This window comes from Somniosus microcephalus, chromosome 6 (assembly GCF_052327205.1).
Source record: "Somniosus microcephalus isolate GS21.2 chromosome 6, FLI_Smic_1.0, whole genome shotgun sequence".
In the NCBI taxonomy this organism is placed as follows: domain Eukaryota; kingdom Metazoa; phylum Chordata; class Chondrichthyes; order Squaliformes; family Somniosidae; genus Somniosus; species Somniosus microcephalus.
The window spans coordinates 44909476-44924739 of NC_140992.1; the positions used below are offsets into that span (position 1 = coordinate 44909476).

At 38.5% G+C, this 15264-nt stretch overlaps 1 protein-coding gene across 3 annotated transcripts in view; it reads left to right on the forward strand.

The window, feature by feature from the left end:
• The window catches only part of fxr1 (FMR1 autosomal homolog 1), a 74463-nt gene extending 60087 nt beyond the window's left edge, over positions 1 to 14376 (forward strand). Inside the window, exons 14-17 of one of the 3 annotated variants that reach the window (XM_085990128.1) lie at positions 521 to 730; positions 873 to 968; positions 9353 to 9450; positions 13329 to 14376. In XM_085990128.1, the coding sequence (XP_085846254.1) occupies positions 521 to 730; positions 873 to 968; positions 9353 to 9450; positions 13329 to 13496 (572 nt within the window). In that variant the 3' untranslated portion in view covers positions 13497 to 14376. The remainder of the gene's footprint in view (positions 1 to 520; positions 731 to 872; positions 969 to 9352; positions 9451 to 13328) is intronic. The other 2 variants (XM_085990129.1, XM_085990130.1) reach the window with 2 other exon arrangements.
• The last annotated feature ends 888 nt before the right edge of the window (positions 14377 to 15264 follow it).

Here is a 15264-nt window from a genome sequence, read left to right on the forward strand (position 1 = left end):
TATCTTCTATGTTTCTATGCCTCGCGTGTCTGCATGTCTAGTGTTTTATGTTGTAAACGGACTTGATGCATTGAAGGCTGTCCGTAGTTTGTAATTTGTGAGTGCCTGTGATTTCACGGGGCAGTTTGTATCTATTAAAATGCAAGTTATTTGGGACCGTCAGTAAGTGTCTCTTTTTTTTGCAGGTGCTTGTTTTTGGGGTTTTCAGTTTCTACAGGTTTCACTGTATGCCCAACTGATTTTATGAATAACAAATATAGTGAGCTAAGATTCAACAGTCTGTCACAATTTAATTGACAAGGATCCAAGTCTACTTTTACTTTATCATTTAATAACTTACTAGCCCCTATAACTTGCAGAACCTTGTGTACTATTAAATTACAAATCACCTGTTGCTATGCTTATCAGCTCAGACACTGTAAAGGAATAAAAATATTATCTACAATTCAGATCTTTGAAAGAAGAACTTGAAAAACATCAGAATATGTTGTTTTCATCAGAATATCTGTTTTCCCCTTAGTGTTCAAGGATCCAGATAGCAATCCTTACAGTTTGCTAGATAACACAGATAACACAGAAACGGACCAAACAGCAGACACTGATGGTAGTGAATCTCACAGCAGCTCAAACCGCCGCAGGAGATCACGTAGGCGTAGGACAGATGATGATGCTACCATGATTGATGGAATGACAGAATCTGACAGTGCTTCAGTTAATGAGAATGGTTTAGGTATGTATATATCAAATTTATACACCATTTGAAAGATTGTACTTGGCCAACTACAATTTTACTTGAATTAACTCCATGCATAGGACTGCTGTTGTAAATAAAACATTAAAGAGAAAGCCTCCATCACACTTTACATTTGCAGATGATAATGAAAGGAAACCACAGCGGCGTAATCGTAGCCGCAGACGTCGTTTACGTGGTCAAATTGAAAGCTCTCTGAGCAGAGACAGCCAGCCAGGTAATGGCCACAACTAGCATGCTAGGGTGTTTGGAGTTTTGATGTATTTGAATGTGTGTCACTGTTCCACTATCTAATTAATTAAATTCCAACAGCCACGGCTTCACGGGCCTGCTGCTTGTGCGTGGTAAACCTGCTTTGAAAATCTAACACAAGCATTTAACTTTTGGTTACCCTGTATTGAAGAAGGAACACCTTTTAATTAGCAATTTTTTTAATGTTCATGGGGAGAAAAATTTGAGTAACGTAACAATACAATATTGACAGTTAAACATACTTTAGCTTCCAAGTAAGCACGTCATGTACTTGATCTCACCGTGCCTTGCTAAAGAGTCTCATCTAGTTGCTAGGGTTTTTGCATTAATTTATATTTTCAGATGAAGTTACAGATATTATGAGAAGTCAAAGTTCCCAGATGGCACAGATCTGAAGTCTCTGTCTCTGAACAGTACAGACCAGGAAAGTCCCAGGTTCAATCTCAGGGCTGTGCTTAGTTAGTTGATCCCAGCCTGGGCAACGGCTGGAGTATTACAATTGACCTCGACGCCATAAAGTTAGGAAAGGGAAAAGTAAATAGCCACCTTGCTTATGATACAACAACTGCTGCCGAAAGTGTGCGTGTGTGGATGTCAGATGAGCACCTGATACAAGTTTAGTTGTGATGGCCTTCATAGTCCTTCACTGTCCAAGTTTGCACTGCCGCTTATGGAATCCCTCACAGGAATCAACTCCTTCATGAGGGAAGAGAAGAAAATTATGGTGTCTAATTGCTGAATTATGCATGTTACTACTCTTCAATATACGGTGTACAATAAGATACAATCATAGGATCTTACAGCACAGAAGGAAGCCATTCAGCCCATCGTGCCTATGCCTGCTCTGTGAAAGAGCTATCCAAATAGTTCCACTCACCTGCTCTTTCCGCATAGCCTGCAAACTTTTCCTTTCCAAGTACATATCCAATTTCTTTTTGAAAGTTACTATTGACTGCTTCCACCACCCTTTCAGGCATTACATTCCAGATTGCAGTAACTTGTTGCTTCAAATCTCCCAACTGGTTCCTTTGCCAATTATCTTAAATCTGTGTCCTCTGGTTGCTGACCCACCCACCAGTTCAAACAATTTTTCCTGCCATCTTCAAAGATTTCACCCAGGTCTCTAGTTCCTGTACCCCATTTATAATTGTACCATTTAGTTTATATTGCCTGTTCTCTTCCTCCCAAAATATATCACTTCACACCTCTGTTAAATTTAATCTGCCATGTATCTGTTCATTTCACGTGTCTGCAAGTCCTGAAGTCTGCTGCTATCCTTCTATTCACTGTTTACTACAAGATCATATGCATGTATACAACATTTCTGTTCCTTACACTGCTAAATGGTCTTTAATTGATATTCCTTTGGGTAAGTAACCTAATTTAAGTAAGCTACAGCAATATTTTTGTTTTGGTTGTAACATGCATGCATGCATCTGTGTTCAAGAATAACCTTGAAATAAACTGCAGGAGTAGCACAGGAAATCTAAAAAAGAATGCAAGATGGACCAATCAAGTTGTTCACAAGATGTATTCATTCTTTAGAGCTGTGTGCAATTTTACAATTATATGTTTGTTGGCAAATTTCAACATTGTTCAGTTGAACTAGTTATACTTTCAGCTACCTAAAGAGCATTTTGGTTCAAATGTTAATGTTTATTTTGAATCCTAAAAGCTGCTAAACTCTGTTGAATGAAGCCATTTCCATTTTAGATTATTACACTTGTACTTGAATTGTTTATTTAGTGTAATATAGATTATTTTATTTGATACTTTTCTCTGCCAAACAATGAAGCTAATAGAGTGATTGATTGTCAAACAATAATCTCATTTTGAGATTCAGGTGACCAAAATGGCAAGATCAAAATTCAGCTGGCGTTTAATGTCTTTTGAATCCCAAACTGAAATTACTCCTGTCAATTGCTCCAGCGTAGCATTATTTTATGTATTAAATGCTATGATGTTTGTTAGAAGTGTTTTATTGTTTTTTTTAATGTTGGGATCTTTCCATCTTTTCAATGAAGAATTAATGATTGTGATGTAACTACAATAAGCTTGTTGATGTAAAATTAATTTTTCAGAAAATACATTTTTCCCCTTTCAGTCAGCATCCATATACAATTGAAGTTCATTGTCACCTACAGTGAAAAGATCACTTTTGGTAGTTGGTTAGGTCAGGTCAGGTATTCTTCCATTTCTTATTGCACAGGATCTTGCTTTGATCTTCACCCTTAACAACAATGAGTGGAAGACCAACTGACCAAAATAGTTGTTCAAAGGCACACATTAAAATTAAAATTACTTTTTTCAATGAGCTTCATCTTAATTGCATATGGATTTTGAGTTTTCTTCAAAGAACAAGGAAGATGATACCAACTGTAGGTAACGCAACAGTTTGTATATTTTTAAAAACTTAAAAGTTGCACTTTAAATATGCAGTGGTGTCCAATTTAGATAAACTGATAAAATCATATGCCACTAAAGATTAAAAAAAAATACTTGTACACTAAATGGTTCTACTCACAGCAGTGGCAAATGGTTCAAATTAATTCCAAAAGATCAACATTTCAGATCTTGTTCCACATTCATTAACAATCCTGACTATGTTGTGTTTTACAAAAATCAATTAAATCACTATATAAATAGGATCTTTATCTTGCGCCGTGTTAATAGTTAAACAAACAATATGGTTGAAACAATGTCAGTGGAGATGGAAAGATGGAACTTTGAGTCAGCATCCTCAGAGCAACTGGGTTTGTTTTAAAACAACAGCTGGGGCAGTAGCTCTTACTGCCACTAGATACCTTTATCACATTTCTGAGGAACTGAAGAATGTATGTATGTATAATACTTTGGTAAATTCTAAATGGATATGAGAGTAGGTGCCAACTTTCTCTTCCAAAAGCAGATCAGTTAATATGACATATTTTGTTTGCTAGGAAAAGATACATTTTCAATCATATTCTGATTTTAAAGGCTCTGCTATATCAAATTATTTAGAAGATGCTGTATACCACTGGTTCCCAAACTGTGGGACAAGCTATATTGGACCTGACCAAGGCAGGGAGTGGGGAGGAGGCAAGGTAAACAATCTGTTGCATTTATCATCCAGGAAATTTCATCTTTATAACAGACAGTAAATCACACCACTTCCACTTGCATTGGCAGTATTCCCACCTTCTCCATTATGATTGGAGGAGTCACCAATCAAGATTATCTATCAGTCAAGGAATCTCATAACATTACTGCTATGTATAACCCAACTAGATTAAGTTTGCGTAACTAAATTGCAATATTTAACCTAATGTAAAATAGGTCTTATTTGACTGGTGAGTAAAACAAAATAGCCTTTTTTGTTTTTAGAAATTGGAAGGTGAGAGGAACATCTTGCTATAAGCTATTTAGGATTGCAAGGAAAATCAACTTTATTTGTTCCAATTAAGTTATCAGTGGGCAAAATGTATTTGTGCAATGCAGTACTGACAAGATTTTGAGAGCTTTTTCTTGGCACTGAAGACACAAGTGTGCAAAGTGGGTACTACTGGAGCATTATTAGAATGTTGTATAGGATGCTGTGACTTGCAGCTGCTCCTGTATATCAATAACTTGGATGAAGTTGTCTATCCAAGTTTGCAGATGACACTAAATTAGGAGGCACAATAAGTTGTGTAGATAGGAGCAGGAAGTTACAAAGGGATATAAACACATTGTGAGTGGACAAAACAGTGGCAGATAGAGTTTGATGTGGGGAAAGTGTGAGGTCATTCACTTGGAATCCAAGAAAGACAAATTGAAATATTTTCTTAATGGTGACAGACTAGGAACTATGGTGGAGCAAAAGGATTTGGGTGTCCGTGTACACCAAGCCAAAAGTAATCAGGCTAATAAAATGTTGGCTTTTATCTCGAAGGGGTTGGAATTCAAGTGAGGAAGTAATAGTTCAGTTGTACAGAGCCTTGGCCAGACCCCATCTGGAGTACTGTGTTCAGTTTTGGGCATCACACCGCAGGAAGGATATATTGGCTTTGGAAGTGGTTACAGTGCAGATTCACCAGATGACACCGGGGCTTAAAGGATTAAATTATTAGGACAAGTTGCATAAAACTTGGCTTGTATTCCCTTAAGTTTAGATGGTTGAGGGTGATCTAATTGAGGTGTTTAAAATGATAAAAGGGATTAGATAGAGAAACTATTTCCTCTGATGGTGGAATACAGAACAAGAGGGCACAATCTTAAAATGAGTACTAGGCCATTTAGGAGTGAAATCAGAAAGCACTTTTCCACACACAGTAGTGGAAATCTGGAACTCTCCCGCAAAAGGCTGTGGTTACTGTCAGTTGAAATTTTCAAGACTCAGATCGATAGATTTTTGTTGGGTAAGAGTATCAAGGAATATGGATCAAAGGCAGGTAAATGAAGTTGAGGTACAAATGAGCTATGATGTGATTGAATGACAGAACAGGCTGGAAGGGCCGAATGGCGTACTCCTGTTCCTGCCATGCTTACAAGTGCAAGTGTTCCATGACAGTTGCTAATTTATCCAGAGTTGGTCAGTAGTAAAAGATCTTTTTGATATTTGCATTTTCTCAAACATTATTTATCAGACTTGCTGGTATCAGAGTTGGTAGTGGGGCGTGAGCTGCTAAGAATTTTTTGGTCGGGTGTGACTTGAAAAAGTTTGACAACCTTTATTGTTTATAACAAAATGTGCAGGGTTTTTTTCCTCGACTGAGACGGCAACCTGTTCCCACGCCACTTTCGGTGCCATGATCGAGCCTGCCATTGAATGACATCCAAAAGAGCAAGATGGATTACCTTTTTGTTTTCTTCTTTCCCTTTGGAAAAGTGTCTTGGATCTGCCTGCCATATTTGTCAGTTGTCTAGTCAAGATTGAGAACATGTCATGATGGAAAATTGAGGGGCTCAACTCTTGTAAAACTCTGGCAGAGTGTATTTGTGTACTTTTTTTTACAAATGTACATTCATGCATAAATCAATTCAACTGAAATCTATACTGCAGTAATCTGTGGTTTCTCATTTCGATGTGCTTAGTGGTTCCAGTTTTTGGTTGAAATGAAAAACTTGCTAAATCGACATCAGTATGTAAATTCTCAAATTACTCAAAACTATGAAATAAACATCTGAACTACTACTGCTGACCACAAGAAAGTCTTTAAAATAAAATACCATGGTGGTGAGAGATTTTCATGTTTGAATGCTTATTGTGTAGGCTGCATAGGATGTGATGCTCTACCTTGCAGTGAGCATTTAGCTAACAGTCTTACAATAAGCCTAACGTATATGTGGAGATGGAATCTCTTGTAATCATACTATACCTGTCTTATCTTGGCGGTCAGCAAATTGATTTTTGATCACTTAGCTATGCAGACTCGCTGCAAAGAATCCCATAGAACAGTTCTGCAGTACTTGATCAATTGCCTCTCCAGAAAAATCAATAGCTTTTATAAGGCTTTGAGAAACAGAAACAATGTCACATGAGCTTACAAGCTATATTGCAATGTAGCATTTATCCAAACCAAATCCATGGCCTGTTACAATATCATAAGATAATTTGGGATGAGGAACACCATGCACCCTTTCTTAATTCATCCACCTAGAAAGATATTAAATCTGCCCCCTTCTCCACCCCATTGCAGCATCCAGTTGTTGCTTAAATGATTCTATCTGGAAGTCTTTTCCATGTGTTGATAACTGCATGAAGGAAGCATTTCCTGCTTTCAGTCCTAAATTTACCTTTTACTAGTTTGAACTTGTTTCCTTGTCAAACTTCTTGCAGTTTAATTTAAAGTAATACTTTGGATTTGGCTTTGCCATTTCCTTAACTAACCTGTATACCTCTAAGATCACCCCTCAGATGCCTCCTATTCAGACTGAAAAACCTAAGTTTCTCCATTCTTTCCTCAACTGAGACCTTTGACACTAAGAATTAGCTTTGTGGCTCTTCTCTGTACTGCCTCCAGCACTTGAAAGTTTCTCTCTCTTGTGCCTTGATGACCAGAATTGGACTTGATATTGATGGTGCAGCCTGACTAGAGCACTTGTATGGTTTGATACTGACTTCCTCTGATGTGTATTCTACTGTTTTGGCTTTGTAGTTGAACAGTCTGTTGTCTTTGGTTGCTGCTATGCATTGGTTGGACATGTTTAGCATTGAAACTAAAGTACTAAAACTTTTAGATTTCTTTTCAGCGTTATCCTTGGCTATTTCAACATCATTTATGAAATACCTGTGTTGTCTATTCTTTCCTAATATGCTGCATTAAATCTCATCCATTATTTGGCCTGTTTGCATGTTTAGTTGTTTTGGGAAAGGGGGGGTGGTTAGAACTCAGTCCAAGTCTACTCCATGTATGGGTAGCATAACCCCCAAAGTTTACAAGCCCTTCTTTCACATACTAAATTGTGGACATTTCTGTGGTGACTGACAAAACACCAGAAATACATGATGAGCCAGCCATGCACGCTTGTAAAGTGTTGAACATTTTCAAAAAAACTGGGAATGTCTTCTTTGCTTTTGTAGTGATTCTGAGAGCTGTCTGGAAAAATCATTGAGAACTTAAAAGCTAGGTCTGATATTGGTGCTATTTCTGCTGAGAATCAGAACTATTTGCTTGATTGTATTACTTAGGGCAGTTTACTTGCTTTAAACTAGTTATCACAGTGTAATTTGTCTAATTTATAAGGAGTGCCTGATTAAAACAGTTGCAGGTTCAAAAATGACCAGGATTGATAATTTCTAAGTACACACAAGTTAACTGGTTCAAGTGGTATTGGCATGGTAAAAGTAGTATTGCTGAGTGGTAGTTAAAGCTCATCTGTGATATAAGATCAGCACTGTTCAAATGGCAATGAGCATCCCTTCTGTCCAATTGATTTGTGAAGTGGCATTGTAAGCCAAATATTACTCATTAATTGTTATTGTTGCAGTACTTTAGATCGTGATTGTGATATGTTTTTACCTGTTGGGCCAGTTCCTAAAAACAAGAAAGGTGAAATTCATTTGTTTTAGTTAGCAGCATTACTTGTTTGGTGTGTGTTCCTGCATTATGAAAACTACTTGGGATTTCTTCATCCACAGCATTCAGCTTGTTCAATCTCTGATGAATTAATAATGATGAAGTATATTGTAAAAAGTAAAAATTCTGGATTATCAATAAAGGTTTTACAATTGGAAATAAGAGTCATTATCAATTATTTTAATATTTTAGGCATAAAGAGCTTCAATGGCCAAATTTTGAACCTCCTTATTAGTGTTTTTTGGTTCAGTATTGAAAGCAAGTTTTTAAAACCATAAGTGATTCAAAGGTGGCCCAAATGTAGCCAAATTGGAGGGGTGGGGGCTTTTGAAGAGGTAGAATAGAAACTGGAAACCCCAAATATAATTACTATTTTATCTATGGAAATTGTATCTAATATTCTACATTTTTAAAAAAGGAATTGCAGTTGCGTGAAAGAGAAATATCGAAGAGCATGGGAAATGAGCAGGAGAGTGGGATTAGAGTAGGTGGATGATGGATAAAAACACTGCTGCACTACTGGTGAGGACTTGATGGGCCAAGTGTCTTGTTTCCATGCTGTAATATGCTATGATTCTATATACTTTAAGTTGCTTCATCTAGTTTAATTATATCAGTGTAATTTAAGATTAATTTGTAAAGAGTCTCTTGCTGGATACAGAAATGACCATGATTGACCATTTCTAGGAAGTGTACATGTTGGCTGGTTTGTGGTTTTGGTATGTTAAAAGTAGTAGAAGCTTAGGAGCAGCTAAAACTCAACTGCAGTATAAGGAGTAGTTTTAATCCGTGTTATGGTTCTGTTATTAAAAACTAGTTGATTTTCAAATTACCGCGTCAAATTCTCACCAAACTTGGGTTACTTAATTAAGTCTTGGGAAATAGCATGATTAGTATTGGTAATAGTTCATTTATTGGACAGAGTTGCCTGAGCTTGGCAACATATGGGTTGGGTAAAGAGTACGACTGGATCTAAACAAAAGTACCACATTTGTAAAGTACATCAGAAAAAATACAAAGGATGTCTGCATTGTAGTTATAACAAACATAGTTAAAAGTAACTTTTTACTTTTTCATGGCCTTATCTAAACCATTGATTTCATCCTGAATACATCTTGCACCTATGTATGACAGTATTGCATATAACAGTAGAATGTCTTGTTTAGACTAAATAGATACTGTTCGATTAAATTAAAATGGTTGGCAAACTTGTGCAGAAGATGCCTGTAAAGACATTTAATCTATGCAATTCATCTAGCGATATGCAGAACGAGGTGTGTGAAGAGTTTTTTGTTTTTGTTTTCCATGACAGTAACTGTAGCTGATTACATATCCCGTGCGGAATCACAGAGCCGGCAGCGGGTCCAGCCTAAAGAGAATCTTGCAGCTAGCAAAAAAGCAACTGCCTTGGTAAGAATTTGAGCAATAAAATTCGTAGCAAAACTGATGTCCCAGTTGTATCCATTATTGGTCATATGTATACGGTTATAGTATCTAATTGCACTGCGATCAGGTGAGGAAAGCAGAGCACTATGTGTGGTTATGGAAAGTTTACCAGCCTCTGACTGCTGCTGATGTTTTAGATAGAAAATTTCTGACAGTAGTTCTTTATCAAAATAAATTTAAGGTTGTGTAGTTAGTTGGATGAGTTTATTTTTAACTTTGGGTATAAAGTTTAACATCAGCTGCACAGCAAAGCACAATGCCAACCTTTTGACATTAGCACTTTGGTGATGTTGCTGATGTCAGTTTGCTGATTTCTGTGGAAAGTTCACATTACACAAATGCCAGATGTGCAGTGTAATTGGGGCATTAAAGTTTTTACAGTACAGACCCCACCGTTTAAAATGTGCAGTCGCTTATATCTGCCAAAAATGGATAACCATTTGCATTAAGGTCAACTTCAAATTGCCGGTTATAATGTCTTAATTGTTTGTTATGTCGAGCAGAAAGAGCTGTGCATACTCACGAGCTCACCTCCATTAAGGTGCACTGAATGCAAGAAAAAATAAGTAAATAATACCTCGTTATAGTGCACTGAATGTAATAAAATACACGGTTAGGATGATTTTTAACATCCAAGAACCATGTATCCAGAATCCGTCACATTTTTATGAAAAGAAATAAAATTTATTAGCGTTCATTATATTACCTTTGGAGAAGGAAACGCGGTGATGGCCTTCGGAGGCACTGTTTTGGGTAAATGTTATGGCTAAGGTGACTAGTTTGGTACCATTTGTTTGAAGCCCTGAATGTTCAGCAATTTAGCAGCAAAACCATATTGAGGTCAATTTATGCTAGTGTTATCCATTGCGTGTAGCGGGCAAATCACATTCGCACGAACATGCCCGCTATAAGCGGTGGGGACTGTATTGGTAAATAGTATGGGGTTGTGAAATAAATGATGGTTTTCTAAATAAGTTAGACTTTCTAATGCTTTTGTACATTTTAACACACATTTTGAATTGAAGCAAAATTGGACTGGAATCTAACATCTGCTATAGTTAAGTTGTCAGGTATAGTAGATTAAAAACAGAAAATGCTGGAAATACTCAGGTCAGGCAGCATCTGTGGAGAGAGAAACAAAGTTAATGTTTCAGGTCAATGATCCTTCATCAGAACTGGAAAAAGTTGGAGATGGAACAGTTTTTTAAGCAAGTGTAGGGGCAGGGAAAGGGGGGAGGGGAGGAAAGAGCAAAAGGGAAGGTCTATGATAGGATGGAAGGCAGGAGAGATTGAGACTAAAGGGATGATGGTACAAGGCAAAAGGAGATGGTAATGGGACAAGTTAAGAAACAAAAGATGACTAGATGAAGTGGCAATGACAGAATGATTGACAGCTGCCATGTGAAGGGAAAAACAAGATAGGGGCAGAGGTTATGGTCTGAAATTGTTGAACTCTGTTGTGTCCAGAAGGCTGTCAAGTGCCTAATCGAAAGATGAGGTGCTGTTCCTCGAGCTTACATTGAGCTTCATTGGAATAGTGTAAGAGGGCGAGGACGAAGAGGTCAGAATGGGAGTGGAGCAGAGAATTAAAGTGACAGGCGACTGGAAGCTCAGGGCCACCCTTACGGACTGAACGGAGGTGTTCCGCAAAGCGGTCACCCAATCTGCGTTTGGTCTCCCCAATGTAGAGGAAACTGCATCAGTATACTAAATTCCAAGAAGTACAAGTAAATCGCTGTTTCACCTGGAAGGGGTGTTTGGTGCCCTGGACAATGGGAAGGGAGGAGGTAAAATGGCATGTGTTGCATCTCCTGCGCTTGCACGTGAAGGGGAAGGGGTGTAGGGGGTGATAGAGGAGTGGACCAGGGTGTCGCGGAGGGAGCGGTCCCTTCGGAATGCTGAAAGGGGAGGTGAGGGGAAGATGTGTTTAGTGGCGTGATCACGCTGGAGTTGGTGGAAATGGCGGAGGATGATCTGTTGAATGTGGAGGCTGGTGGGGTGAAAGGTGAGGACAAGGGGAACCCTTGGTTCCGGAAGGGATGAGAGTATAGTAGATTACTTTGATTACCATTAAATTATTGGTGATGACCAACTGGTTTCTGTTCAGATCACTCCAGCATTTGACGTTTGTGCACCTAAAAGTGAGGGACCGGTTGATAGTCAGTGCCGGGAATGAAACTTCTCCCCTTTCAATAAGTCAATGTTGTCACCTAGTGTCAGCATCAAGCAATCTTTAGTCAGGTATAGCATGGGTTACAGGAAGAGTAAACTTTCATCTTCTCTGTCCCAGCAAGGCAGCTTAACCTTACTCAGAAGAACAGCCCCCCTGCTCTCCATCTCCACAAAATCACAAGATAATTATGAATAAGGAAGGTCACTTGATCTAAGTGTATCAACACATTCCTCCTCCCCCGCCCCCATTGTAGCATTGTTACTTCTTAAATGATTCCATCAATTAATCACACTGTGGGCGTGTGTGCATAAAATTCCTGATATTGGTCCTAAAGTTATCTTTTTAGTTTTGCTCCCACAGTTTAATTTCAAGTAATATTCTGGGTTAACTATTTCCATATACTTCTATAGAAGACTCTTCATTGCTAGGCTGAAAAGCTCATGTTTCTTCATTCTTTCCTCGTAACAGACCCCTGACACTTGGGGCCTTTGGCTATTCTCTGCATTACCTGAATGTCTGTCTTTGTTTCTTGGCAACTTAGATAACTGCAAACTTTTCTCCCACTGCCTCCTTTCATAACTGCCATCATTAACCTGTCCTCAAAAACGTACCCTTGACCCATCTGCTCGCTCCAATTACTGCCTCATCTCGCACCTCCCTTTCCTCTCAAATCTTTCAATGCATCATCGCCTCCCAAGTCCATGCTCATTCTCCTGAAACTCCACATTTGAATCCCTCTAGTCTGGCTTCCAATCTTCTCATAGCACCTATACAGCTCTTGCTAAAGTTATGAATTACATCCTCTCTGACTTACCATGGTGCCCTATTTGCAGCTTTTGACACAGTTCAACATACCATACTCCTTCACACCTCTGCTTTGTTGTCCAGGTCCATGGGGTTGCCCTTACACTGCCTGCATTTGAATAGTAGGAATGCATCTCCAGCAATGGCTTCTCCTTCCTTCTCTGCATTGTCACCTCTGGAGTCACTCAAAGACCTTGCCTTTGCCCCCTTCTATTTCTAATCTTTATACTGCTCCTCGGTAACATTATCTACAGGCAATGGGTCAGCTTCCACATGTATGCTGATGACATTCAGTTCAGAAGTACAGTGATTAAGCCTGTGTGGAGCATAAACCAGTTGGACCGAATGACCTGTTTCTGTGCTGTAGACTATGTAATCTATGTAATTTGCAGTCTGTAAATGTAGTTTGGGATCTGTGGAGAAGCCTAATAAGTAATTGAAGAGCATTGTGATTCATTGTCGAAGATTTAGTGGGGGCCACCAGAAAGTCAGCTGCTAGGATGGGCCCTGTTAGAGGAGTGACTGTCTGCAGAGATATAATGAATAAATATGTATTAAATTGATTGGTCCTGGGAGTTGGGATTAGTTTTCTGGTAATTTGTACCAGAACTTGTGTTTTGTAAGTAAAATTTTTCCTAAGAACAGTGACTAATTGGTAGGTGTTAAGAATAAATGTGATTTTTAAGCAAATAATTCAGAAATTTCTGATCCAACATTGAGGATTCTGTATAATGCTCTTGACTCCTGTGCAGTTCTAAATTACTTTTTGCAGTACTTGAGACATTCAGTTGTGTGCAGAACAAATTTTGCATTGACTTTTTCTCAACATTAACTAATTTTAATTCACACTCACGTGTACACTCAGCAGGTGCAAGAGGATGTGATTGATGAACTCTCGCCAGCTGTCAAGACCATGAATGGAACAAACAATGTTTCTGGTGATGAAGCTCCTACACGTAAGGTTTCTAAGGAAAGCCAACAAAGAGATTACCAAGGAAATGGAACTAAAGTTGTGGTGAATGGTGTTTCTTAAACATGACCCACCATCGTCCAGTTCTGCATAAATTACGTTTTCTAATAGTGCTTGTAAAAGCTTGCCAAAGATAGAATAAGGACTGCCAGACTTTACGGCGCACTTTTTTCTAGTTCCTCCGTACTGGAATGGAGATGGGGAGGGTTCTTGAATAAAACACTTGTATAAATTTGTTTTTCACCTAGTTAAGTTCTCGATACATTATCAGATGTTGTGCCTTCAGACAGTAGATGCAAAATTAAGAGCTAGCTGGTTGTAGGAAATGTTTTGAAATGTTTAAAAAGAAATTTCAGATTATTCTGGAGATGGAGATCATTGACATTTACCGTAATATGTTATGGATTAAAGCATTGGCTGCTTTTTGTCAAGTTCTCCAATATGCAACCACTTTTTCACCTGAGGAAAACAATAGAAAATGCAGTTTCAAAATTTTGCACTGAATTGTAAATTTAACATTAGGGATACTAGGTGATACTAGTCTGGAAACTGGTCAATTTTACTAAATCTCTGTAGGTTTTTTTTTAATGCTGTATGTAGAGAAAATTGCAGACCACTGGAGAATACTCGTTTGCATCTGTACATCTGCAGGGACATTGGGATGTCATTGGCAATGACTGTTTTACAAAGGGGCTTGTTTGGTTTATTTATTAACTGTACAGTATTTAAAAATCAAGCAATGCTTTGGATGTTACACTAAACTGGTTGTAGATGTCATTGCCAAAATAATCCAACTACTGTAAGATTAAGTTCCAGAGAAATGATTTTCCATGTAAACTACATTGGTTAGAGTCCTTAGAGTATTTTTATTTTCAGTTTTGGTTGGTTGATGTGCAATATGTTTTGTATGCAGATAGTTGATAAATAAAGTTTGATCTTCCATCTTCTGACTTAAAATATGCAAACATGAATGTTTTCTGCAGCTTTACTGTAACATTTTCAAATTTGAGAGTTCTTTTCATTCCTGTGCTTGCTGACCTATACTGGCTCCTGGTCTGACAGCACTTTGATTTTAAAATCATCATCTTTGTTTTGAAATAACTCTGTGGCCTCGCCCTCCCTAACTCTGTGGCCTCGCCCTCCCTATCTCTGTAACCTTCAGCCCTACAAGCCTTCGAGGTCTGAAATAAAAACACAAAATGCTGGGATACTCCGCAGGTCAGGCAGCATCTGTGAAGAGAGAGAGTTAACGTTTCAGGTCGATGACCTTTTGTCAGAACTGGAAAAAAGCAGCATTTTCTGTTTTTATTTCAGATTTCCAGCATCTGCAGTATTTTATTAGAGGTCTCTGTGTTCCTCCAATTCTGGCCTCTTGCGCATCTCCGATTTTAATCGCTCCACCATTGGCAGCATGCTTTCTGCTGCTTTGGCCCTAAGTGCTGAAATTCCCTCCCTAAACCTCTCCACCTTTCTCTGCTCCTTTAAAACCTACCTCTTTGACCAAGCTTTTGATCATCTGTCCTGATATCTCCTCCTGTGGCTCGGTGTCAAAAATATTTTTTATTGATATCGCTCTTAAGTGCCTTGGGATGTTTCGCTACGTTAAATGCGCTATATAAATGTAAGTACAGGTTGAACCCCGGCAATCCGGCACCCGACGGTCCGGCACCTTCAGTGGTCCGGCACGAATTGAAACCGGCGGTCTTTAGTTTGCGGAGCAGCTGCTCGGCGGCGCCACCGTTTCCCGCGATATAAACAAACATAATATTGTACCTAATATTTTAGGTGTTATTTACCTAACCTTCAGTGGTTCGGAATTTTCAATAGTCCG